Source organism: Ochotona princeps, chromosome 20 (assembly GCF_030435755.1).
Source record: "Ochotona princeps isolate mOchPri1 chromosome 20, mOchPri1.hap1, whole genome shotgun sequence".
NCBI classification, from domain to species: Eukaryota; Metazoa; Chordata; class Mammalia; order Lagomorpha; family Ochotonidae; genus Ochotona; species Ochotona princeps.
The window spans coordinates 25,548,980-25,573,673 of NC_080851.1; the positions used below are offsets into that span (position 1 = coordinate 25,548,980).

The 24,694-nt window shown below is 46.3% G+C and overlaps 1 protein-coding gene across 1 annotated transcript in view; it reads right to left on the reverse strand.

Annotated features, from left to right (window-relative positions):
• Nucleotides 1-23,365, reverse strand: part of CHN2 (chimerin 2) — a 262,947-nt gene extending 239,582 nt beyond the window's left edge. The window contains exon 1 of the mRNA XM_058678065.1: nt 23,034-23,365. Coding sequence (XP_058534048.1) covers nt 23,034-23,082 — 49 coding nt within the window. The 5' untranslated portion in view covers nt 23,083-23,365. The remainder of the gene's footprint in view (nt 1-23,033) is intronic.
• Nucleotides 23,366-24,694: the final 1,329 nt, after the last annotated feature.

Below are 24,694 nucleotides of genomic sequence, written 5' to 3' on the forward strand. Positions count from 1 at the left end.
TTTAGCATTTATGGACAGGTCATCAACTTTCCAGGCAAGAAAAGAAAGAGTTGCTGTGCTGGTAGTGGGTGAGAAGGTGAAGAGCAGGGTTGGGGACTTGAGTGGAAAGGGATGCCACAATTCCCAGGGAGACCCAAATCACCCAGGACACCTTCCAGCTTTGTAATTCATTCTTTGTAACTGTTTCCCTTTGAACTTTTTCTCTTTTACTTTCCTTTTAACATAAGATGAGGAAAACTAGTTTTAGAAGTATCTGAAGTCTACCAGTCAGGTTCATGTTTAAAATAAAAGTGAATGTCTTCTGATTGCAACGCAGGCTTCCTGGGACAAAAAGCCTTTCAAAGAGCTTCGCTATCCCTTCCCTCACCTACAGGAACAAATGTGCACCTGCTTACAGAAAGCGTTTACACTCTGGTTAAACCCTGCTTCCCAGCCAGCTGCCCAAGGGAGAATGCAGGGAAGGAAAAATATCACAAATGTGTGTCTTTTGTTTGAATAGCTTTGGGAACATGGGTATACTCTAAAGGAAACCACTTCTATTTGTTCCAACCTGCTACAGGAGGAATTAAAAATAATAAACCCAAAGGACCTGGGCACCTAAACTACATCCTATAATCTATATCCCAACTAAACATTTATATTCAAAGAAAAAGCCTTCTTAGAATTTCTTTCATGTGGAAGATTACTTTTCTCCTTTAAATAACAGTATATGTCACATCACAACCTTCAAGACATTTTTGGCTAACAAAAGTGCCAGAAGTTCATGAAAATATATACCATGGAAAAGCCAGGCATGGGTTTCAAAAAGGTCTGCAGCAAAAACAAATTGATCTTCTCGTTGCATTTCCTATAAACTTTTGGAAGCCCCCTGGTAATTCTACAGTGGTCTTCCAGTATCTAAAGATTAACCCTGGTCACAGTTGTAAGATTTTCATTCCCAGTGAAGGAGAGCAGAGAGCATTTGAGTTAGCTTCAGATCAAAGGGCTACCTGAGTTGAGGAATGTTCCATTACCACAGTCCGTTAAAAAAACATGCTGAGTCGTACAGATTTACTGAGCTGAGCAATAGGTCAGATAACTACTGTGGTTTACTCTTAGCGAGGCACAGCCTGAGATAATATAAAAATAATTATATACATAAACCAGATTTTCCAAACTGCTCATTTAGTTTCTAGGTCAGTTTGGCTGGTCATATTGCCTCTGAAAGTTAAGTTTTCCAGCCAACCGCGAGTGGTTAGTTCACTTATAATATTTCTGTAAAATGCAACATACATTTAGGCATTCAAGCGATTATGATATTTATTCCTTGTATCCTAGGGGATTTTTTTTCCCTACTAATAAGTAGAATGGAGAGAAAGAATAGATCATAAACTAGGATAATCTTTATTCCAATCACTAAAACTTCAGGTATTCCAAGTGACTGAACATAAGCCAATATCCAAGGTTAGCATTTGCATGTTAAAAGCAGTATTACTTTCATAAGGAGAGCCAGTTCTATGAGAACATGCTGATTTCCCCTTCTGCTAATTCATTTGATCCTCCATAATTTGCACAAAACAAATGGCAGCGGTCTTATTTTCCCCTTACAGAGCAAAAACTGGTACTTCGAGTCAGTCCTGTGATTTGGAGGCTATATCAGCGGTCTCAGAAATTGAGAGAATCTGCCTTACAGGAACACAGACTGGCAGCAGCTCCCAAGGATGCAGGGAGAAAGGGAGACCCATGCCTGCTGGAAGCACAGAGAAGGGCAGGGACCCAGGGTCTGCCATAGGACACACTCAAAAGCAACATAGACACAAAGGGAATCCAACTCCAACAGACACCAGAGCCTGTCTCAGGCCACGTGGCCACTGGATTTCCAAACAGGCACATGTCTCCCATTAACAGGAACAGCGCTTGCTATGGTTGCTGGCACTCCTCCAACCTTGTCAGTTATATCAAGCCCAGTACAGCTCAGTCCTGGAGGGATTTCCACCAACCCCAGTGTCCTCTCCCAATTTCTCCAACCCTAATTGTCTTTTCCTTCCTCTCAGATACTGCAGAGTCCCTGTGTCTCTGGAAATTAATCACTATTTGAGAGATTAATTGGAATTTTAAGACTATTAATTGTAATTTCCGTTTCCTCTTGCTTTTGTAATTTTGAAGGAAATCTACAAGGACTTTTGGAGCAACTAAGCCACACATATACTTTAAAAATTAAAAAAGTTTTAGCCCCCTCTAAAATAGTTGCTTTTCTGACATTTCAACTCTATGATTTAACAGTCACATTCCATCCTGAGATTACAACAAATCAGTTTACATAACAAGATTAATTATATATAGCTTTTCAAATGTTAAATGATTTTATTCAAGCAGTCTTTAAAGGAGCTCCTTCACATTCAGAATCAGTTCCTTAAGCAAGAGGAGCAAAAAGCACTTAAAACCAGAAGAAATAATAGCTAAAATTTTGCTCATAACCGTGTTATGTTCCTCTGAAGATTGGTTCCCCTGGGAACTGAATCTGCCTCATTACACTAAAACATACACACATATCCCATAAACACACACAGTGTAAGTTTACACCAGAGCAAATCCTCGCCCTGAAATGACACAGCAACAAGTATCTCTAATTCTTATTTAACCAGAAGTCAGTGTCTTTTGGCACTCAGATAGAAGTAAAAACCCTGGGATACAAGCCTCGGATTTGTGTGTGGCTTTTAAAAATGCTTTCTTCATGGTAAGGAGTTAACAACTGTAGGACTGACTCCAGGCTAAACAAGATTCTTAATCAGGACATCCGGGAGGCTTCCCAGACTGACGTGTAGCAAGCAAGAGAAGTGACGAGTGCCTCTCGCAGCCAGCGCTGCCTGAGCCGGGAACAGAGTGGGCAGAGTAGGCACAGAGGGCAGAGAGGGAGGTGCCCAGCCTCCCAGGTCAGCCTCTTGTTCTCAGCCTAGAGGTCACGCTGGGGGGTCCCGCTTGTCATGACCCCATGGGAAGCTTCTGCTCACATCTAGGAGAGGGTACAGAAAACTGCAATAACAATCAGGGTGAAGAGATTCAACGGCCAATACTGAAGAGTGAGAATACCTCCACGAGGTCTGTGGGATCTTACAGAGGTCCCATTCCCAGTGAACACCCCATAAACAAGGTTTATGTCTCTGCTCAGTCATCCCTCCAAGAACTTTCTTCCCAAGTCCTGAAGCCTTGGTGTCTCTGCTAATAGCTAGTGATCAGAGAGTTCCAGCCTTCACAGAGTGGTGGCCCTCAGGGACAGAGCTTACACATGAACTGTTTCTAATCTCCTGTGTCCTCAGAGCCAAGCACGGTGGGAGTGTCAACTAGGTACCAACTTCACAGATAAATGAAGACTAGGAAAAGTAAGAAGTGACTGCCACTTCCCTGTCAATATAAGTAAACATTGCCAAGCAGTTCAATAAACACTGTACACTCACATACAAAAGTATTTACCCACCTCCATTAGAAATTACAATCATTAAACATATTCAGAAATGACAATGCAGACTTGACATGATAGCCCAGTGCTAGCAACCTCCCGGATCCCATGTGGGCCCTGGTTCCTGTCCCAGCTGTTCCACTTTCCATCCAGCTCCCTGTTTGTGACCTGGGAAAGCAGCAGAGGACAGCCCAATGCCTTGGGACCCTGCACCCACATGGGTGACCCAGAAGAAGCTCCTGGCTCCTTGTTCCTGGCTTTGAATCGGTTCAGCTCCAGCCATTGCAGCCGCCTGGAGAGTGAACCAGTGGCTGGAAGATCTTTCTCTGTATCTTCTCTCTGTAAATCTGCTTTTTCCAGTAAAAATAAATAATTATTAAAAAAAAAAAAGGAAATGACAATGCTTCCAGAAATGCAGCCTAAATCCAAGTAGGATGTGATCCCTGGCTACAAAGCACCACATGACTGACTGGAGGTGACGACTCGAGGAACTGAAGATAGGAAGAATTTTGTAACAATGTGATCAGTCTGAAGGCTCCTGGCCAGGAGTGGCACTGATCTGGAAAAGCTTTTATCCAGGTACTGAGAAGTCGTCAAGGAGTCAAGGCTGCCATTCCCACACACGGCCAAAGGGGATGATGGCCAGCAGGCTGGGGAGAGCAACAAGCAGCGCTCAGAGTGCCAGGGCTGCTGTGGGCCAGCGTCCATGCTCAGTTTCTGCAATGGCCCCAAGGTGAGGAGGAGCCAAGGCCTCATGGTACCAGCCAAGAAGAGGGGCATGTTTGGTTCCACAGGGAGGCACACAACAGGAACAGGTCAAATGAAGTTACTAAGCAGGTGCCTCTGCGTCGGGAGTGGAACAGCATCCAGAAACACCATCAGTAGCACCAGAAGACAGAGAGAAGGCAAGCACACAGCCTCATGCCATGGAAGCCACTGGTGTTTCTCTCCTCAGGAATTATGACACTGTTCATCCAACTAAAGGGGGGAGAGCAGGAATCAGTGTGTGTGTACATGCAAGATTATACTAATGCAACCAACAAACATATTAAGCCATAAGTATATTTAAACTTACACAAAAAAGAGTTTCTATCTTTGAGAGATTCCAACTGAAATATTTACAGATGTGACGATGCTAGCTCTGGGCTTTAATTCAAAACAACCCAGGGGAAATGGGTAGTATGCAGGTGAAGACAGGCCCTGATAGGATCACTGCCAAAGGTGGGTGCTTTCTCTTTACCTGCAGATGTTGGAAATGTTCTCTATGGAAAGTTATTTAAAATACGAGTTGGTTAAAATCCGCAGGATATATAGGAAATGATGAAACTTTTAAATAATCATTCAGTAAAGTAGAGCAGTGAATTAAAAAAAAAGATCTCCTTGAAGATTAATGTTGTATGTGAAAATGAGACCTCCATACTGATTTATCATAGCCATGCCTTAACAGGAAACTGGAGTCTACCTCAACTTTGAGATTCTAGGCCAATGGCTCTCTTTTGGTGAATGCAAACAAATAAAACAGAAAAGACACCATAAGAGTACATCATGCGTGACAGAATAAAGACTGCTGGTAGAACCTGTAGTTCTATGTATGTGTGTGAATATGTGTATGTGTGTGCATGCATGTATGCCATATCTGTGTGTAATCTGCTCTTAATACGAATGTCCAAGTAGTACTGATCAAAATAAAGTCAAACCTGAGAACTCTGTTCTAGAACCCCCAGGGGCCTCCCTCATTGTAAAAGCAAAAGTCCCTACACACCAGCCCACCACGGCTGCCCTTCCACCTACCCTCCTTGCTCACCGCATCGCCACTGCCCTTGCTCTTCTTCAGGAATCAGACAGGCACATGCCCCTATGAGGACTCTACCACAGCTATTCCCTTTCGCCAGACACCTGCACCTCCAGCACCATCACTGTGCTCTTTTCAAGCAAGCCTTCCCCGACCACACAGTGTGAAATGCCGGCTCCCTAATCCCCAGCATTTCCCAGCTCCTATCCTTCCCCATAGAACTATCACCTTCTCATATACTGTATGAATTGTGAACAATATATAATTAAATTACAAAATCCATATATGTACACATAAATTACAGATAACTACTTGTATTACTTCTCTGTGTTTAGAAACCCCATAAGGTCCAGACTGTTTGCCTGTTTGTTAATTGCAATAGTACCTCTCAAACCTGGAGCAGAATACTCAATATACAACAAATGAATCGTGTGGTTCAAGTCCCAGCCGCTCCCCCATCTGAAACAGCTGCCTGTTAGTGCACACCATGGGAGGCAGCAGACAACAGCTCAAGTCCTTGGGTCCTTAGCACCCACATGGGGGACCTGGGTAGAGTTCCTGGCTCCTGGCTTCATCTGGCCTGGCCCAGCTCTGGTCACAGTGAACACTGAGGCGATGAGATAGTGTGTAAACCTCTGTACATGTATGTTTCTCTGTGCCTATCTCTCCTCCTTTTAAATCAAATCAGGATAATTTTTGTAAAATAGCAACGTCGCTTATTACAGCAGGCCACGATCCAAAAGGCTTGCAGCACCCATGGAACATCGCTGAGTTACTTCACAAAAGCAGGGAAAGGTGCGGCCAGCAGTCAGTCACCCAACAGTCCGTCTTGCCTTACAGACTCAGAGCCTGGCACAAACAATGCCACCGGTACTTGCTACTGGAAGAATGCAATCCACTAGAAGGACTGCTGCCTTGGGAAATCACTACTCATGATCAAGAGGAAATCGGCAGAGTCAAAAATCATCAAATTTTCAAGATCCTTAAGAAGATCTGATCCCACCCAATAATTCAAAAGATGAGCATCAAAGGTATAAAATGGTAGCATAATTTGCCCCAGGCCATGGAGAAAGCAAATGCTGAGAGGGAGCTGGCACAGATTTGAATCCTATGGTTCTTTCTCAAGTGAGCTTGAAACACACTGCCCTGCCCTAAAAACAAACACAAGAGCCCTGCTCTCCCCACATCTTCTGCCTGTCCTCTTCTCTTTGGAAATAACCCAAGATTCTTCCCCCATTAGGTGCCAATCACCTATTCCACTTGAGCCTTGACAATTTGCAGGAATCTCTGTTTTAAAACAAGGAGCTGCTAATGATCTCTATTTCTCATAAATCAAAGCTTAAAAATGCCTTGCCATGGCAACCAGCAGTGGTTGAGTCATCTGCTATTACACCCTGATTTTCTCCTAATACAATTCCAACTAAGATCAGGCCCTGGGGTGTTCAAGTCTGCCAAGAGTCAAAATCTTCACCAACCTATTGTTCATTAGAACTGAAGAATTTCTCCAGGCTTGAATGAACAGATCTATGATTTCCCATAACCATGGGACACAGTGCTTCACGCCATCAAGCACCAACAGATGAGAACAACACGTCGGGGAAAGGCTGTCGACCACCTTCAGTGGGGTGGAAAGCAGAAACACTTTGCAGGAAGTGATACTATTACAAAGCAATCAGTTGCACTAATTGTCTCATCCACAAAAGGGACAGAAACCCAAGGATCTAGAGACACCTCTCGATGTCTCTGTGGTGGACTTGGAGATTTCAAGGACAGAAAATACTCATGTTCTAACACGGCACACACCTCCTTCCTCTCTCTTGATGCAGCCCTCTTCCACTGTGGTTTGCCACTGTCCTTTCAGGAGACTGTCCCATCCCCATTCAGGAAGACGCCAAGACTGGACTAAGTACATCATGGGAATCTAGCTCCCTTTGTCAATGATTGGCTCCTGTCTAAGTGATTGGCTTCTATCTAAGCACGTGACAAAACTGGAGCCAATCAGTTTGCTCCAGGAAGAGGTGCTTCCGAGACAGATTTCCTTAAATGCCACAGGGCAGGAGGAAGAGATTTTTCCTCGTCTGTTTCTAGATCTGATGCCAGAGAATATTGTTGTTACCCTGACCTCATAGAAGAACGATAGTGGGGCCCGGTGTGGTGACCTAGCGGCTAAAGTCCTTACCTTGAATGCACCATGATCCCACATGGGCGCCGGTTCTAATCCCAGAAGCTCCACTTCCCATCCATCTCCCTGCTTGTGGCTTGGGAAAGCAGTCGAGGATGGCCCAAAGCTTTGGGACAATGCACCCACCTGGGAGACCTGAAGGAGGTTCCTGGCTCCTGGTTCCAGATCAGCACAGCACCAGCCGTTGTGCTCACTTGGGGAGTGAATCATTGGACGAAAGATCTTCCTCTCTGTCTCTCCTCCTCTCTATATATCTGACTTTGCAAAAATAAAAATAATAATAAATCTTTAATTAAAAAAAAAAGGAAGAAGGAAAAGCAGGACATTGAGCACAAAGCTCACCCTCCAAGAGGGCAGAGCTGAGAGACCTGGTAGCCAACTGAGCCGGATGCAACAGTGGATGGAACGCCACCATCCCAGCATTTCATTCTATGGTTTTTTGTGTTTGCAGCTTGAGGCACACTAACTCATACAGCAGGTGCACCTTAGAACTTTCTAGCAAGAAATGGGGAGGTGGGAACATGTTATACACATTGGCATCTGTGTGAGCAGCCAGACCCAGGAACAGTGAGTCTTCTGTTAAACTAGGAGGACTAAGGCGTCGCGGCAGCACCTGCAGTGAGGTGCAGAAGCCAGTACAATGGGAACAGGGCAAGTTCCCATGCCCTGTGTGCTGTGGCCACAGGGGACCAAAGGCAGCCTGGAGTCACCCAAAGAAAGAGCAGCACCAGGACCCCCGGCGACATGCGCTCTTCTTCCGAGTGCCAGGAAAAGACAAGAAGCTTCATCACCTGCTCTGCCACCAGGCTCCCATAAACTGCTGTTTCTGGGTATCTTGGGGCGGGAGGTTTCTGGGTATGCTTATCCCAGCAGCCTTATACAGGTTATAAAAAAGAAAGACAACAGGACACAAAAGGCTGTCCCCAAACTCAATCCAGTCACTGAAATTTAAAGCTTGCCCAAGAGATCAGCCATTCAGGCGCTCAGTCCCCAAAAACACCAGCCTTTCCCCCATTAGCTCTGCACCCCAGCCAGCAATTTCTCTGATAACAGTACCATTTCCACCAAAGGATTCTTTAAACTTGGAAGGGGGGCAGGATACCTGTTATCAACCTGGCACACAAAACCAACATTTTTCTGTGTGTAAAAAAAAAAAAGTGATTACTATCCGCATTCACTAGAGAAGACAGGGCAGTTCTAGAATGTCCCTGTTGGTAATAATTCACATTTTAGATCTGATCTGATCAAATGCATTTTTTTCTTGACTTGTTTAGGGTAAAAGTAAACAATGGGAGGACATCTGAGACAGCTACACCTGTGTAGTGTTTTAGTCCTTCTAACAAAGTAGTTATCGCACTGCTCTGTGATCCATGCGATCAAAGGGTGTCGGCTCTTTGATTGGAAACAACAAAAGAGCCAGCAGATGATATTCTTGGAAGCATCTGCACAAAGCATCCATCTAGCAGGGGCAGAGGAAGGCAGCAGCAGATGCACCCTGGTGCTGGCAACCGGCAGAAGTGCCAGGCACACAGCAGGAAACTCAGCTCCACGGCCTCCCATGAGAGCCCCAGAGCTGTGCCCAGGGCTTGCAAAGCTGGATACAACTCTAACAAACAAGTCATGAGGAACGCCCTGTTAGCTTCGTCCAGCATCAGCACAGGAGACCTGCCGCCAGCCTTCTGGAGGCAAGACAAGGTGGCTTTAGCAGATGGAGGCAGAGTTGACCTTGCCAACCATTCAGGCACAGGGAGCAAGTCTCTATGGAATTATTTGAGAAGTCAGGTGGCAGCTGGAAAAGATAAATGAGAACATGAAAATGGGAAGGAAAAAGCAGTGCCACATGTTGACCAGGCATCACCAGCCACACACCGAAACGTCTCTTCTCCAGTGAAAAGCACTCCGTCCAGCGAATATTTAACCTACTATCGTCTTATCAGCTCACCTTACAGCCCTCTCATCTCCTTCCTCCTTTTAAAGCCCTCTTCTTTTTAAATAATAATAGTTTTACTGAGACAGTTTAAAAGTATACAACCCAGTATCTATCAACATATTCACAGATGTGTGCAACCATAACGCACATTGAGAAAATTTTATTACCCTAAAAAGAAACCCATTGCCATGAGGAGTCATTCTCTAATCTTCCTCCAACCTGCCCTGTCCCAGGAATCAATAAGTCTATGTTCCACCTTTAGGATTTGCCTGCCTGGACTTGTGAGGGAAGTAGAGTCACAAAGTACAAGGAGTCTTCTTATTGGTTGCTTTCACCTAGCCCAATCTCTTCTAGGTCCACCCCACAGTCATTAAAGAAGTTTTCTAACTCTAGCATCACTATTCAAATTTCTTAAGCACTCACTAGGGCCTGGCGCTGTGGCCCAGTGGCTAAAGTCCTCACCTTACATGCACCGGGATCCCAGCAGCCCTGCTTCCCAACCAGTTCCCTGTTTGTGGCCTGGGAAGGCAGTAAAGGATGGCCCAACGCCTCAGGACCCTGCACTCATGTGGAAGACCCAAAAAAGGCTCCAGGCTCCTGGCTTTGAATCAGCTCAGCTCTAGCCACTGTGGTCACTTGAGGAGTGAATCATTGGACAGAAAATCTTCGTCTCTATCCTCTTCTCTGTATATCTGATTTTCCAATAAAAATAGATAAATCTTAAGCACTCACTACTCCTTCCTAAAATGTGTCCATGAACTTCAAATCAAGTTCAGAAGCCCTAATTTAGAGAAACCCAACATGATTTTGTTGAGAGTCTTTCATTACAACCAAGCGCAGAGGATTCATATCAGGGTTTCTTTTTAAGATTTATGTGACTTTATTGGAATGGCAAATCAGATTGACAGAGAGAACAAGAGACAAAGATTTTCCATCCACTAGTTCACTCCCCAAATAGCCACAACAGTCAAAGCCAAGCTGATCTGAAGTCAGGTGCTTCTTTCAGATCTCTCACATGGGTGTAGGGTCCCAAGGCATTGGGGCATCCTCTACTGCTTTCCCAGGCCACCAGCAAGGAACCAGATGGGAAGGGGAGCAGCCAGGACACGAACTGGCATCCACATGGGATCCAGGCTTTTGCAAGGCAAGGATTTATCCTGATTGCCATCGTGCCGGGCTTGCACTATCCATTTTTTACAAATTCATTTTTTAACAGCCTCTGAAGGCAACGGCTTCTATGATTCAGTGACGGGTCTTCATGGAGCCCATTTACACTTGAGATGAAGAGGCTAAGTGACTCCCTCTAAGCCAGTGCTTGGCATGCAGGCATATCCATTCATTCACTGAGGATCTAGTCACTGAATGCCTATTGCATGACAGGCACTGCAGTAAGTACAGCGGATACAGCAGGGAACAACAATGACAACAAAAGAGTGCCCTACAAGTGGTGTTTAGCCTAGAAGCTAAGATGCCTGTGCCCAACATCGGAAGCGCCTGGGTTCAAGACCCACCTCAGTCTCTGATGCCCAGCTCTGCATCCTGACTTCAGGTCCCTGCATTCAGCAGTCCCTAGAGGGAAGCAGAGATGGCTCCAGTTGCTGGGCTCCTGTCATGCCCATGGGAGACGTGGATTGAATTTCTGGCTCCTAGCATCAGCCCTAGACTAGCTTTATCTGTTTCACATTCACTCTCTCTTAAATAAATAACAAAAATAAAATACCCTGTGGTGCCATGTATTTTGGTCATCCATAATAAAATAATTTAAAAACATACGCAAGGTAGTGAGCAAAAACTTAGGGTAGTGATTCCCTTTGGAAGAACAGAAATGGGGAAGGGAAGGAAGAAGAGGACAGACACTGGCACAAGGACACCATCACTCCTAAATTGGGTTGTGGTTTCCTCATGGTTATGCTGGTGCACTTCGAAACTTGCATGTCTACTGTAGATATTGTTTCACACGCACCCACGGTCCCTGACTGATAACAGGAGGCTCGGAATGTTTTGACTTTACAATGGTGTAAAAAAGTCATAAGCATCCAGTAGAAACCCTATTTGGAGTCTAGAGTCTGGTTATACTTTCCTGGTTCTGCACTAGAAGACCTGATCCTCTGTGGCTACTAGCCAGTGGCTGTGAGGGTAGCTTTGAGTTAGCCGGGCTGCCATAAGAGGAACCCCCTGAAATCTTATAGCAGTCTGTATGCAGGATTAGAACCAGTGCCCATATGGGATCCTGGCAATTCAAGGTAAATACTTTACCCATTACACTATTGCGCCAGCGGAACAGGGCCCAGTTCAATGGCCCAGTGGCTAATTACAGGCACCCTTTGTGTCTCAGCTGCTCCACTTCCCAGCCAGCTCCCTGCTTGTGGCCTGGGAAAGCAGTTTAAGACAGCCCAAAGCCTTAGGATCCTGCACCCGTGTGGGAGACCCAAAGAAGCTGCTGGCTTTGGGTCAGCTCAACTCTGGGCATTGTAGCCACTTGGAGAGTGAGGCAGTGGATGGAAGATCTTTCTGTCTCCTCTCTCTGTAAATCTACCTTTCCAATAAAAATAAAGTAAATCATAAAAAAGAAAGTCAGCTGAATAGTATCATAAACCTAATGAACATGGTTTAAGATTCTGTCTGTGGGCACAAGCACAGTAAAACAAAAAGGCTAATTTTTCTCTTATAAAGTGAATTTGAATGAGCAGCTTAAATCAGTATTAGGCAGCCAAATTATGTGTATTAATATCAACACATGATTAGCATAATCCCAAGTGCATTCTTTCATTACTAAAAGTAATGCTAGGCTTGACTTTGCATTTCCCTTGATATCAGTTTATATATGACATCCATTTGGTTAGCAATAACTTTTCTTTGAAACTAATTCACTTCCACGCTCTCTGGTGCCTTTACATTTTCATTCAAACATACAGGGACATGTATAAACATACATGCATGACACTGATCCATTGCATGCCTATGTGTACACACATGCATATTTCGGGGCGGCTTCTTCAGAACAAAGGCCACCACTGATAAAGGAATACGTGCCTTATTTGTTCAACAATTCTTCCCAACTTCCTAACCTTTTCGGCTTTTTATGATAGCAGGCATGGACACACATGTAACCAGTAAATATGGGAAGTCTAGAATTACAGTGAATTAAAATCAGAACTAGACAGAAACTTGTGCAAATAGGCACCTGCCCATAGTTCCAACCTGTCCTTCTGTACGACTTTTCATCTTCAGGAAACTGAACAGATTCAGAAGAATGAAGGGCTTCTCTCTCCATGCTGGGGGTCCAGCATAAAACAGGAGCCAGAGCTCAATGGCATTGCTGGATGAGAGCAGGTTTCCAGCTTGGAAAGAGGATAGGGCAACACCCCGGGAGCCACAGCACTGTGAATCAGCAGATTATGTCCAGCAGCTTCCGCAATACAGACCCCCACCATTCTCACTGACTATTCAGATCAGTGCTGTCCAGTACAGGTACAATGTGAGCTGTACACTCACTTGCAAATCTTCTACCGGATACATGAATATTTTAAAATAAACATGTAGGGCCAAGTGCAATGGCTCAGTAGGGCTAACCCTCCCTTGCAACCACCGGGGTCCTTTATGGGTTCCAATTTCTGTCCCAGAAGCTCCACTTCCCATCCAGCTCCCTGCTTGTGGCCTGGGAAGGCAGCAGAAAACAGTCCAAAGTTTTGGGAGGCTACACTCACGAGGGAGACCAGGAGGAAGCTCCTGGCTCCTAGCTCATAGCTTCAGATTGGCTCAGCTTCAACCATTGAAACCATCTGGGGGAGTGAATACAGTAGATTAAAGATCTTTCTGTCTCTCCTTCTTTATGTAAATCTGCCTTACCAACTAAGAAAAAACAATTTTTAAGTCAATAAAAATAAATTTTAATATATTTTATTTAACCTAATAGAGCCAAAATGTTATCACTGCCACATAATTTACATTGTTTGTTACACAAAAGCAATTATTTTAAAAGATCTATTTTTATTAGAATGGCAGAGTTACAGAGACAATGAGTTACAGAGTGAGGGATCTTACATCTGATGGTTTACTCCACAAATGGCTGGAATTTGGCTGGTCCAAAGCCAGGAGCCTGGAGCTTCCTCCAGGTCTCCCACACAGACACAGGAGCCTAAGGACTTGAGCCATCCTCTGCTGCTTTCCCAGGGCCAGAGCAGGCAGCTGAATGGGAAGTGGAGCAGCCAGGACACAACCTGGTGCCCCACACACCAGCAATACAAGCAGAGACTTAACCTACTGCACCACAGAGCCAGCCCCTGCATGAGTGATTTCACATGCTCTTTTGCTTTGTGCTAAGTCTTCAAAATATGGTATCACTTTTTCAGGGAGCAGCACATCTCCATTCAGAGAGCAGCCATGGCTCAGGGTTCAGTAGATACATGTGACTGTCATATTGGGCAATGCTGACTACAGAACCAAGCCCACACAGATACACCTGGCAATTCTTAGACTGTTTCTGATAGATGCCGCAGGTCGACCCTCAAAGCCACATGTTTGCCTCCTCTATTCCTGCTGTCCCTCAGATGGATTCCTTGGAGTCAGAAGCATTTGTGAGAAGAACTTGACAGTGTCAGTGTGGCATTTTATCTGAACAAATAAGTGAATATAAGCTTCACTTCCTTAAAAAAAAAAGGCAATACTTAGCCAACACTGAGGGTACAAAGGGCAATGACGGGCATGATGAAATCCAGGAACCAGGTCTCTGGTGGAGAGGAGTTGCCTAAGATGATTACCCAGCGACTTCGATTCCTCCCACCTCTACTCCAGGAGCTTGGGGTGCAGTAAAGGACAAGCCATGGGCGCCAGGCTGGTGGTGATGCCCTTTTCACACTCTTTAACATCCACCTCTCAACATGTCCTCACCTCCCCACTGCTGCTGTGCCTGGAGACGGCAGAAGTTCAAGCAGGCCTGCTTCCTTTTCTTAGGAACTGGCATGTTCCCGCATCTCATTTGCATGCATTTCTCCCCAATTAAATCTGCTGAAAATTCCAACAGCTAATTTTATTTTCTGAGAACCAATGTATTTGCTCCTCTCTGAATTTGGGCCTTTTGTGGAAGCGAAATACTCACTCAGTTTGAACTGTTGGTCAATGCCTCAGTTGACAGAAACTCTCTTTTACAACAACACAGCTTGGATATGGCGCCAGCAACCTCTGCCTACACATTCAAAGTTCCCTATTTTCTTTATGATGTTTCTTCAGAAGCAAGATCATGGAGAGATACAAACTTTTTCGGGACGTGGATATTCTTTTTTTCCCTCATGGAGAGTAAAATTACAATTCCTTGTTCAGTCGTTTCAAGAAAGAAACTGAGTTACCATTAGGGAAAAGCAGACCACATTTTACAAAGTTTCAATCCAACCTCTGGACTGGAGTTTCATAAACATTTCAATCACTCTCCGTAATGCCATCCTCCAGCTGTCATTCCTCCAAGTTACAAAGAAATCCTTTGAAAAAAAGTCAATTTGCAGAATCAGTGCAACAGAGTATAAAGAGTATATAAGAGTACCAGTAGAGAGAACGAGAGAATATTCCACCAAATAATCTATCCTTTCTTTGCTTCTTAATTTTTTAAAAGATTTATTTTATTTTTATTACTTCTTCCGAATATCCCATGTGGGGGCAGGGTCCCAAGGCTTTGGGCTGTCCTCCACTGCTTTCCCAAGCCACAAGCAGGGAACTTGATGGGAAGTGGGAACCAGCAGCGCCCATTTGGGATCCTGGCAGGTTCAAGGCAAGGACTTCAGCCGCTAGGCTACCACACTGGGCCCTTCTTAATTTACATAACACAGAGCCCTGTCTCAGAACTACCAATCCGGTACACCAGTGGGAAAATCTTCCAATAGAATAATAGAATTTTCAGCACAACAAATACACATGCTCTGTATCTGGATACGCCAACCTGGTAGCAGTAAGGCCTTAATTCTACTGAGCACTCAGACTGTGCCTAGTTCAATTGCAGGACTGAAGACTTTGTCATAAGTTTAAATAGCCATATATGGCTAGCAGCCATACAGTGCAAAACGGCTGCTACTTTACATAGCAGACCTACAAACAGTCACAGCAGGCCTGACTCACTCAAGTCTTCTGGTCCCTACAGCACAACAGTCTGGAGATCTGAGCCCCATTTAAAATACAAAGAAAGCACTTTATGATTTCTTTTTTAAAGGTATTCAATAATTAAATAGAACAGCCACTCCGAAAGCCAGGCAGCAAAGTATCTACAAGAAACTCCCTAAGGATGATGCTACTCTTCAAGCTGAGCCAGCAAAAAGGGTGGAGAGCTGAGGTTACAGGATCCCAGGCCCAAGAAGGCAACTCCCAGCCCCAGCTCCATCCCCACCGGACAGCTCCCAAGCTCCCAGGCTCTGCTTCTATGCACCTAAGATTGAAACTGGCTAAAGGACACTCAAGGTCCCGCTCTCATTCTAAACCTACTCAGTCCAACTCACTGCTATTAGGGGATGTTTATGGGAGCTTGAGAGATTGATTTCAAATAATACTTCATGCTATAGTCAGAGACCGGGTGCTAGAGCCAGCAATCTCTTGCAACCAAACAAGGCCATAGTATGAGGACTACATTCAAAAGGAGATCCCACAAGACGGACAATTGATTATCCATGAGGAGAAAATTCATTTGCACAAGCAGCCGGTGGACATCTCCAACTGCCTGCAAAGCACAATGTTTCCTTGACACTTGGCAACACACTCATCCCAAGCCTTGGACCTTAGCATCCCAGTGGACACCACATAGGTCCCATGGAAGAGCCAACTCCCAATGTGACCAGCATCTTCCTAACTGGGAGTGCCTTGAGCTGCCTAGACTGTGAATATACCTCTGTGTTTGTTAATAACTTCGAGAGAAATCAGTGTGGTCTGTGATGCCAAGCAGTCCACATCCAAGTCAAGCTGTCCACCTTGACCCTCTGGGCAGAGGTCATGCACATGGAAGGGTAGCTTCCCCTGTCCTAAGGACCAAGCAGAAGCAGAAGCAAGAAGATGCCCAGAGAATACAAACCCAATGTGGGAGTTGCAGCAGCAACTCTAAACAGAACTCTGGATATAAAAGATGAGAAGAAAAAAGGAGAGGGAATACGGAAAGGAAGGAAGAAGGAAGGGAAAGAGGATGGAAGAAGGAAAAGCCACCTGTTTAGAAAATTAAATGAGATATTTCAGAAACAGGAAATGTACACAGAAGTGAAGTATGTTTTTTCCCCCTGAAATTTCTCTTATTCCTGAATTTCACATTCCATGAGCATTTAAAGATCCCTTCATGAGTGGTTAAATAAACTGTGGTACATCTACTCCATGGAATATTATTCAGCTATTAAGAAGAACGAAATTATTCTATTTATAACCAGGTAGTCCCAACTAGAAACCATTATGCTCAGTGAAATCAGTCAATCACAAAAGAACAAATACCATATATTCTCTCTCATATAAGGAAACCAACATGGAAAGTGTAACTCCAACAGTCCAATCTATACTGTTTTTTTGATTGATTGTTTGTTTTTTTGGCTGTGTCCCATGTGTTTTGATGTTTTTATTTCAGTTTGGTTCCATCCAAATAATCTCTTTTCTCTAGTAGAATTCATCACGGGCTCATGAAGTATAGGATGGCATCATTTTTCCCAAGAGACTTCTGTGTTTCCTTTTTGTCACGCATGTGTTGGTTACTCAGTGGCACATTATTTTATCAGGGTGCTATAATTTGTTGTTGATGATGTTGTTGTTGTTGATGATGTGGCTGTTATGAAACGATGTCAATCCGAAAAACAGTAATATTATTTCAACCCCAAACAGCCTGTATCTCGTGCAATAAGATATAGTGAAGTAACCAATGAACCAACAATCAATGTGAAAAATAAATAAATAAATAAAAAATAAATAAATAAAGATCCCTTCATGCATTCCTAAGAGACAAAGGTTTGGTGAGCAATCAGCAGACACTATTAACCACACGTCAGTTTATCACTAGGTCCATTTCTCTTTCCATACATCCTTTTAGACAAGAAGCTTATTCTTCTGGCAGAAAATACTTTTTCTAAAACATACCCCAAAGTGATGCTGGTAACCTGCAGGTCTTCCAATCCAACATTGGGTTATTTCCACCACTGTGCACAAACAGGGTGTCCTGCGGGGCAGCAGACAGCACTCAGCAGGACAACGCACAGCCCTGGGCAACAGCCACGGAACAGTTCATCCCCACACAGGCTGGCCTTGGAAACACCTGGATGTTCTCACCCCTCAAGCCCTGGGTAGGGCCAGGGATCTGGCCTGCAGTTCAGATGCAGGTCGAGATGCCCATTTCCCAACTCAGAGTGGCTGCATTCCACTCCCAGTTCCAGTCCCTGGCCCCAGCTTCCTGTTAAGGCACACCGTGGGAGGTACAGGTGATGGCTCCAGTGACTGGGCTTCTGCCTCAGGCAGGGGACATCTAGACTAGCTCCTGGTTCCTGGCTTCAGGCTGGTACAGTCCCAACCTCCATGGGCATTTGAGCAAGCAGGTAGGAGTTACAGGAGTTTCTCTCTCTCTCTTTCTCTCTCTCTCTCACACACACACACACACAAACACACAAAGAATTTTCAAGTTAAACAAACAAGAGAGACATCCAGTACACTTCATGGGGTGAGTGGGGGAAACTGGTATTTCAGCAAAAATACACAAACCAGTGGGTCCACGTGTACACATCCACCCCAACTAATGCTTATCCAGAGCCTCCTCACCCTGGCACTATCACCTGGTTTTTCTAAGTTACTACCCCTGGACAGGGAACTCTAACAGGTAGGAAGACCATCAGAAGAGCAGCAAGCACCAACATTCCTCATCTGAGTAAATGGTTTCTCTTAAGAGTTACTTTCAGCTTAGTGGCTTTATCTCATAGTTTCATACTGCAACTTTTTATCACAATTTTTATGTGTGTGATTCGAAATAAAAAAAAAAAAAAAAAGATAATTCAGGGCCCGGTGCAGTAGCTAGTGGCTGAAGTCCTCGCTTTGCACGCGCCAGGATCCCATATGGGCACTGGTTCTAGTCCCAGCAGTCCTGCTTCCCATCTAGCTCCCTGCTTGTGACCTGGGAACGCAGTCAAAGATGGCCCAAGGCCTTGGGACCCTACACCCACCTGGGAGACCTGAAGGAGGTTCCTGGCTCCTGGCTTCAGATAGGTGCAGCTCCAGCCGTTGCAGCCACTTGGGGAGTGAATCATCAGACAGAAGATCTTCCTCTCTGTCTCTCCTCCTCTCTGTATATCTGCCTTTCCATTAAAAATAAAATATATCTTTTTAAAAAAGTAATCCAATCTTTCTGCAATGCAGGTGATTATGAAATGTTATTATCAAGCTATCATTAGACAAAGCAAAGAAATGTCTACTATACATAATGGTGTATTCCAGAAGAAGTTTTCTGAAGAATTCAAAGGTCCAAAAGAAGGGTGTCTGTTGCAGTCTCAACACTCCGCTTTGCAGAATGAGGTAATGGAACTTCTGAACACACATACTCAAGGCTTGCTGGAATTGCCATTGTTCAGTTTGCCTTCTGCATGTAGGGCAGCAGAGGACCTGCACAAGCACAGGTCATGACCCCTTATAATCAGTAAGGATAATCCTATGTACTTCTTCTAGTGTGAACACCAGAGTGACAACAGAAATATCATCACTTACCTGCTCCCATTACTGCTGTATAATAAACATCTCTATTAAGCTTTTGATGACTCCACACATAATACTGATTTTTACTTTTTTCCATTTGCATTTTAATTTAAAGACTATGTTGACTTCATTTCTATAATGCTGTGTGCTTATGTCTTCAAAGTCTTAACAACGTGTTATCCCGGAGTGTGAAAGGTATGTGTGTAGGTGGGTCCCTTTTAATATTTAATTTTCTATCGTGTTCAGTTACTGGAAAATATCTCACAGCTTTTTCATTTATTACTTTGCTTGGGTTGATTTTTTTTCCAGACTCTGTGAAATTGTCCATTTGAAATCACATTACTAACATACCCAAAAATTCTTATTTTAATTATAAAAGCAAATGTAACCCATGATTATAAGAAAACTGTTTTTGCAAATCAACCATTGTTTATTTCAGAATATAATCAAGTACCACAGACTACATTAAAAGCTCAAGGGTAAAGATTTTTTTTTTGCGATTGAAAATAATAAAGGTAATCAAACCTTCCTGCCAATCTAGGTGATTATGAAATTTAATTACCAGCAGTTATCATTAAAACAAAGGCAACGCAATTTCTCTTGCACATAATTGAATATTCCAGAAGAAAATTTCTAAAGAGTTCTCAGAAAATGTATTTTTAAATTAATTTTGACCTGATTATTTCATTTGTTATGTCTCAGTTGGTAGCACAGAATAAATGACACACTTGGGTGATGTAGTTAAACAACAGCAAGTGAGAACCTATTTTCAGGAAAATCAGATAACTTTGAGCATAACACTGAGTCAATTATTAGATCCTGACATTGCAAACACAGCCAAAGCTCAGCCTCCCATGGCTAGTCCCCAAAGGAAGCCCATGTGGGGTCCGCCCCTCCACACATTGGATGCTGCAGACTCCACTGTCCCTGTAGGCGTGTGCCACGGCCCCAGTGCATCCCATGGATTCCACAGGTGTGCCCGCCACAGAGCAGGTGTGCCTGATGCTGTCCTTGAGGCGGCAAGCACAGCTATTCACAAAGCGGTCCCCACACAAGCAGAGAGCTCTCAGACTATGGTATCACTAACTTCTCATCCCCGCCATTACCACCACGCTTTGGCCGCTCCTTCAGCTTTCTGGAAAATCCCTACTCAATCCTCAAGGCCCAACGCATAGGTCACCTCCATTGAACCCTGTTTCTGCTTGACTTTCATCCCTTGTATGCTCCTCCACAGAGTTCCTCTGATCAGACCAGAAGACAGACTGCCACCTGCTTGTCTGTCTCAGCTGCTACCAGATAAGGAAAAGGCTGTTGGATCGCCTTTCTAACTCCAGAAACACAGATCTCTGACTGAACTGGAAGATGCTCTGTAGATGCCTAATGAAGCCCGAAACTCAAGGTCTGCACTGACCTGGAGGGAAGCCGCACATGTTACCTGTGCTGGGCTTGCTCCAGTACCTGAAGCCTGAACCCCTTTTTGCCTTTCCCAGAGCAATTCAGTTGATTTGCAAGAAGCCCTTATGGTCTGTGCTCAATGTTCTGCATACATTATCTCATTCATCCCGCCAGCAATGCTTTTGTGAAGTAGGTCCTATATTACTGTTAGCTTCATTTACGCATGAGTAGAGTCAGGCTGCAAAAAGTTAGCAACTCATCCCAGAACATTCCCCTGGTCAGCCGTGTAGTGATAATTCTAAGACAATAACTCCAGAGGTCGAAGGAAACCCCAATGATCCTCCCTGCTCCACTTCCTTAAAGCTACAGTGCACAGATTGCTACGTGGCACATAGTAGGTCTTCGACAGCAGTAATTGATGCACACAGTGCCCTAATTTCTCAGACTCTGGCCTGGGAGAGTCCAGCTGCCACCACAAAGAGTCTTCTTCCCTGCCCAACACCTTTCACAGGTGTGAATTGTTTCTATCTTCTGAATTATTCATGATCCACACAATGGTAACAAGGGTTGCTTAAGCAGAGAACCACAATTCCATAGTTTTACCAGACAAAGTGCCTGACAGAATAGGTGAATTAGGGAGTGGGAGTTGATGCACCCCCACATCACACATCCACGTCCACTTTTTCAATTTCAGCTTTCATGTCATCTCCCAGTTTCCTGGGACCAAAACAGGTACAGCAAAACAGGTACCACAGTGAGCATGTCTCGCCTATCTGCAAAGCAATGACCATCCTCTAAGTCATCACCGTTCTGCCTCTTCCAACCATCCTATCCCTCCCAAAGCTAAGTTAGGGTTTCAATCAGGTTGCATCAAGATGAGAACAATAATGTGCCCAATAAAATCAGACCACGCCTGTCCCTTTTCCCTTCGTCTGCTTTTGCCACCTAGCCACCAGTTTATGTTCTCCCGGGCAGTTTCTGGGGGAGGGAAGCCCACGTGCCAACAGCCAGCCAGCATCACTGTATTTTACATTCAATGTTAGTCAACCAAAATGAATTGAAAAACAGCAACCGTGGTTTGGGTGAGTACTAAAAATAAGCCGTAGCATTTGCTGAGTTCTCAGAATTAAAACCACAGGCGGCCAACTTGTTGCTGCACTTAATAAGATAGGCCTGCTCGGCCCCATGGGCTGCTACTTTCAGAACCGAGCTAGGCTGCAAACCTAACAGCCCCCTGTTCCTGATGAGCTGGCGGTCCCCCTGGAGCAAGGAAGTGACATTTCCCTAAAAGGACACCTGCCAAAAGAGATAACAGATGGCTTTCAAGCCATCACCTGGAGCCACATCACAATTGCACCTTAGCCAAATTCACCCTGCATTTATGGTTTAATCAGGTATGCATCTATAGATAGAGTTCCTTTTATACCAGGCTGGCTGTCCCATGCCTCCCAAAATGTGTTGAGTTTAATGGGTTTTGGGGAGGGGAGGACAATAATACAAAAGGGCTTCATACTATAGTAATACATCAAACATTTCCTGGAGTACTGCGGACCTCCTAAACCCTGAAGTAGTGGATCCTACACCACTAGCCTCAGGGCTGGCTATCCAAGTTCTCAACGACCAAGACAAGGGAGTAGGCTGAGCGCATCATTCTGACCCAAAACCTGTCATACTCTGAAATCCACCCCAGCAGCTCTGTCGATTCCTATTCCCTCAGTGCCATCAGCAAATGGTTTTTTTTTCTCCAATGAGACCCACTGACAACCGTCGAAAAGCTGATAGAAGCCTTCCCTTTGCTTAACCACACTGAAGACGGGGGGGGGGGGGGGGTGGGGGTGGGGGTGGGAGAAATGTATGCCTTGAAAGTAAAATTGGAGAGTATTACAAGAAAATGTCCATGGAAAGGAGAGTCTCAGTCTCTCTCTCTCTCTCTCTCTCTCTCTCTCTCTCTCTCTCTCTCTCTTTCTCTCTCTCACACACACACACACACACACCTCCTAACGCAGCCAAGAATCGGAAGCTGGGCTCGACCTCGCTACCCCTAACCCACTTCCACCAGGACAATCCCTCCCCGCCGCCGCCGCGATCTCAGTCAGACCTTTGCCCCAAGCGAGGGGTCCCCACAGAGCTAATTTCTGAAACAAACAAAGAAAAGCCAGTCTGTGAGGAGCCAGGGGTTTCCGTAGCTCGGCTTGGGATGTGGGTACCCAGGGTGGTAGGCGCCGCGCCGCCAACAGGTCGGGGAGACCCGCTTCACCCTGACCTGGCCCGCGCCGCCAGCCCCCAGCTCCCGCGGCGCCACCAAGTGCGAGGCTGCCCGGCTCCCTCCCCGGCCAGCCTGCGGCGCCCGAGCCCAGCACGCTCCGCGCCCGCACGCGGACGCCGCCACCGCCTCCCACCACAGCGCTGTCAGCTGTGGGCGCCAAGATGCGGTGGGCACCCAGGAGCTCGAGGGCAACCGAGCCAGTGTTTCCCGTAAGCCAGTCAGCCCCGCTGTGGAGAGTGGCCAACCTCCCAGCCGGCAGGCCACAGGTAGCGAGGTGTGCGCCAGGGGCGCTGGGGATGAGGGCAAGGGGGCGCGCCCGGCGCGGCCGCCGCGCCAGCAGGGACTACAACTCACCGGAGGACACCGAAGAACCGGACAGGCTGGAGTTGCTGGACGCTGCCATCTCGGGCGCCCCGCGCGACGCTGCTCCCTCAGCCGCGCTGCAGGCGCTGCCGCCTCTGCCCTGGGCCGGCCGCTCGCAGCCTCCGCGGCCCCCAGCCCATGGCAAAGTGCTGGGGACGCGCAGAAAGCACGAGCCTCCGGACTCTGCCTGCACTTCCTGCTCCACCAGATGACGCGCTGCTGCCGCCGCTATTTATTTGTGGTTTCCGTCCCTCTCCGCGCCTTTGCGCGCTTTTCTCAGGGGGTCGGGCGGATAGGGGGTAAGTCGCGAGTCCAAGGCGCCCGTGGCGGAGGTGGCCGGCTGGCCGGACGGACGGACAAGAGGAACGAGGCTCGGGCCGATCCCCCGCAGCAGTCGCCGCCGCCCCGCGCGCGGTTGGGACTCGGCGCGCAGGCGACCCCGAGCCGCCCCGCCAAGACCCCGCGCCCCCTCAGCCGGACTCCCGCCTTCGCGACCGCACTTGGAACGGCGCGGGCACCGGCGGCGGGAGACAAGACTGCACGACCTCCCTCTTCTCCCTCCGCCTCAACTCGGCTCGGGCGCACACAAAGGAAGGAGCCGAGCCGCGGGCGCTCGGGGGCTGCTTCAGCTGCCGCGGGCTTGACAGCTCCGGCGACCCGGGCTGGCGAAGCGGGGGCGGGGGGAGGCTGGAGGCAGGAGCGGCTCCTGAGGTGCCGGGAAGGCCGCCGGGGGCGCTGCTCCAGGGGTCTGAAGGCGACCGGGGATGGTGGGGTGCTCTGGAGAGGTAGTGGGGTTCGGCGACCCGTAGGGCGAGGGCGGGATCAGCCTGGACACCGAGCTGGGCAAAGGGACTCAGAGGTGACCAGGCGGCTGTAGCGCGTGCCTTCCACAGCCTTCTAACTTGTCCTTTGTTGCCCTGGAGCTAGTGGCCTCTGCCCTGCTCCCCCAAACACCTAGGAAATCCCTCCAGCTGAACTGAAGTGTCCAAATCACGGATTACGCTCAGCTGGGGCACGAGGCTTCTGAGACCACCTTCACAGACACAGGCTTTCCAAATGGGCCACCAGAGGACCACACAAAAGCCAAGATCAAAGAGAAAGAGGTTCTCTGTCCGCACCCTGCACGAGTGTCTCACAAAAGCCCCAAGACTAGCAGCAGGTCTGACTGTACCCTTTCAGTGTAAGGAACTTGCTTAGGTAGGAGTGTGTGGTATGTGTGTAAGAGAGAGAGAAAAACAGAGCAGAAGGTGTGCAGTTTCCCCCGTATTTAAACATAAATTAATTTCACTGGGAGGAAATGTCGTACAGCCTTTTTTAAAAAGTCTATTTCACGCTCCCAGCAGGATAATCGGTCCTTTCAATCCTGAAGCAACAGAAAAACCGTGAAATTTGAACAGAAATGGTTAGATCAAAGGAAAAATGCAAACATTAAAGAAATGAAAGTACCCTCATTATATAGCAAAATGAAAGTGTTCATGTTGGGGTAGCTCAATTTTTTAAAACATGGGTAAAAGGACACAGTCCATTTACAAATGAGCAGGAATGACTGGGGAACCGCAGCAAGGTCCCAGGGGGTCCACGTTGAGCAGGCACCTAACACAGGGTGAATGATAAATGTGAAGTAATCCCCACGCACACTCCGTGTCATGTTC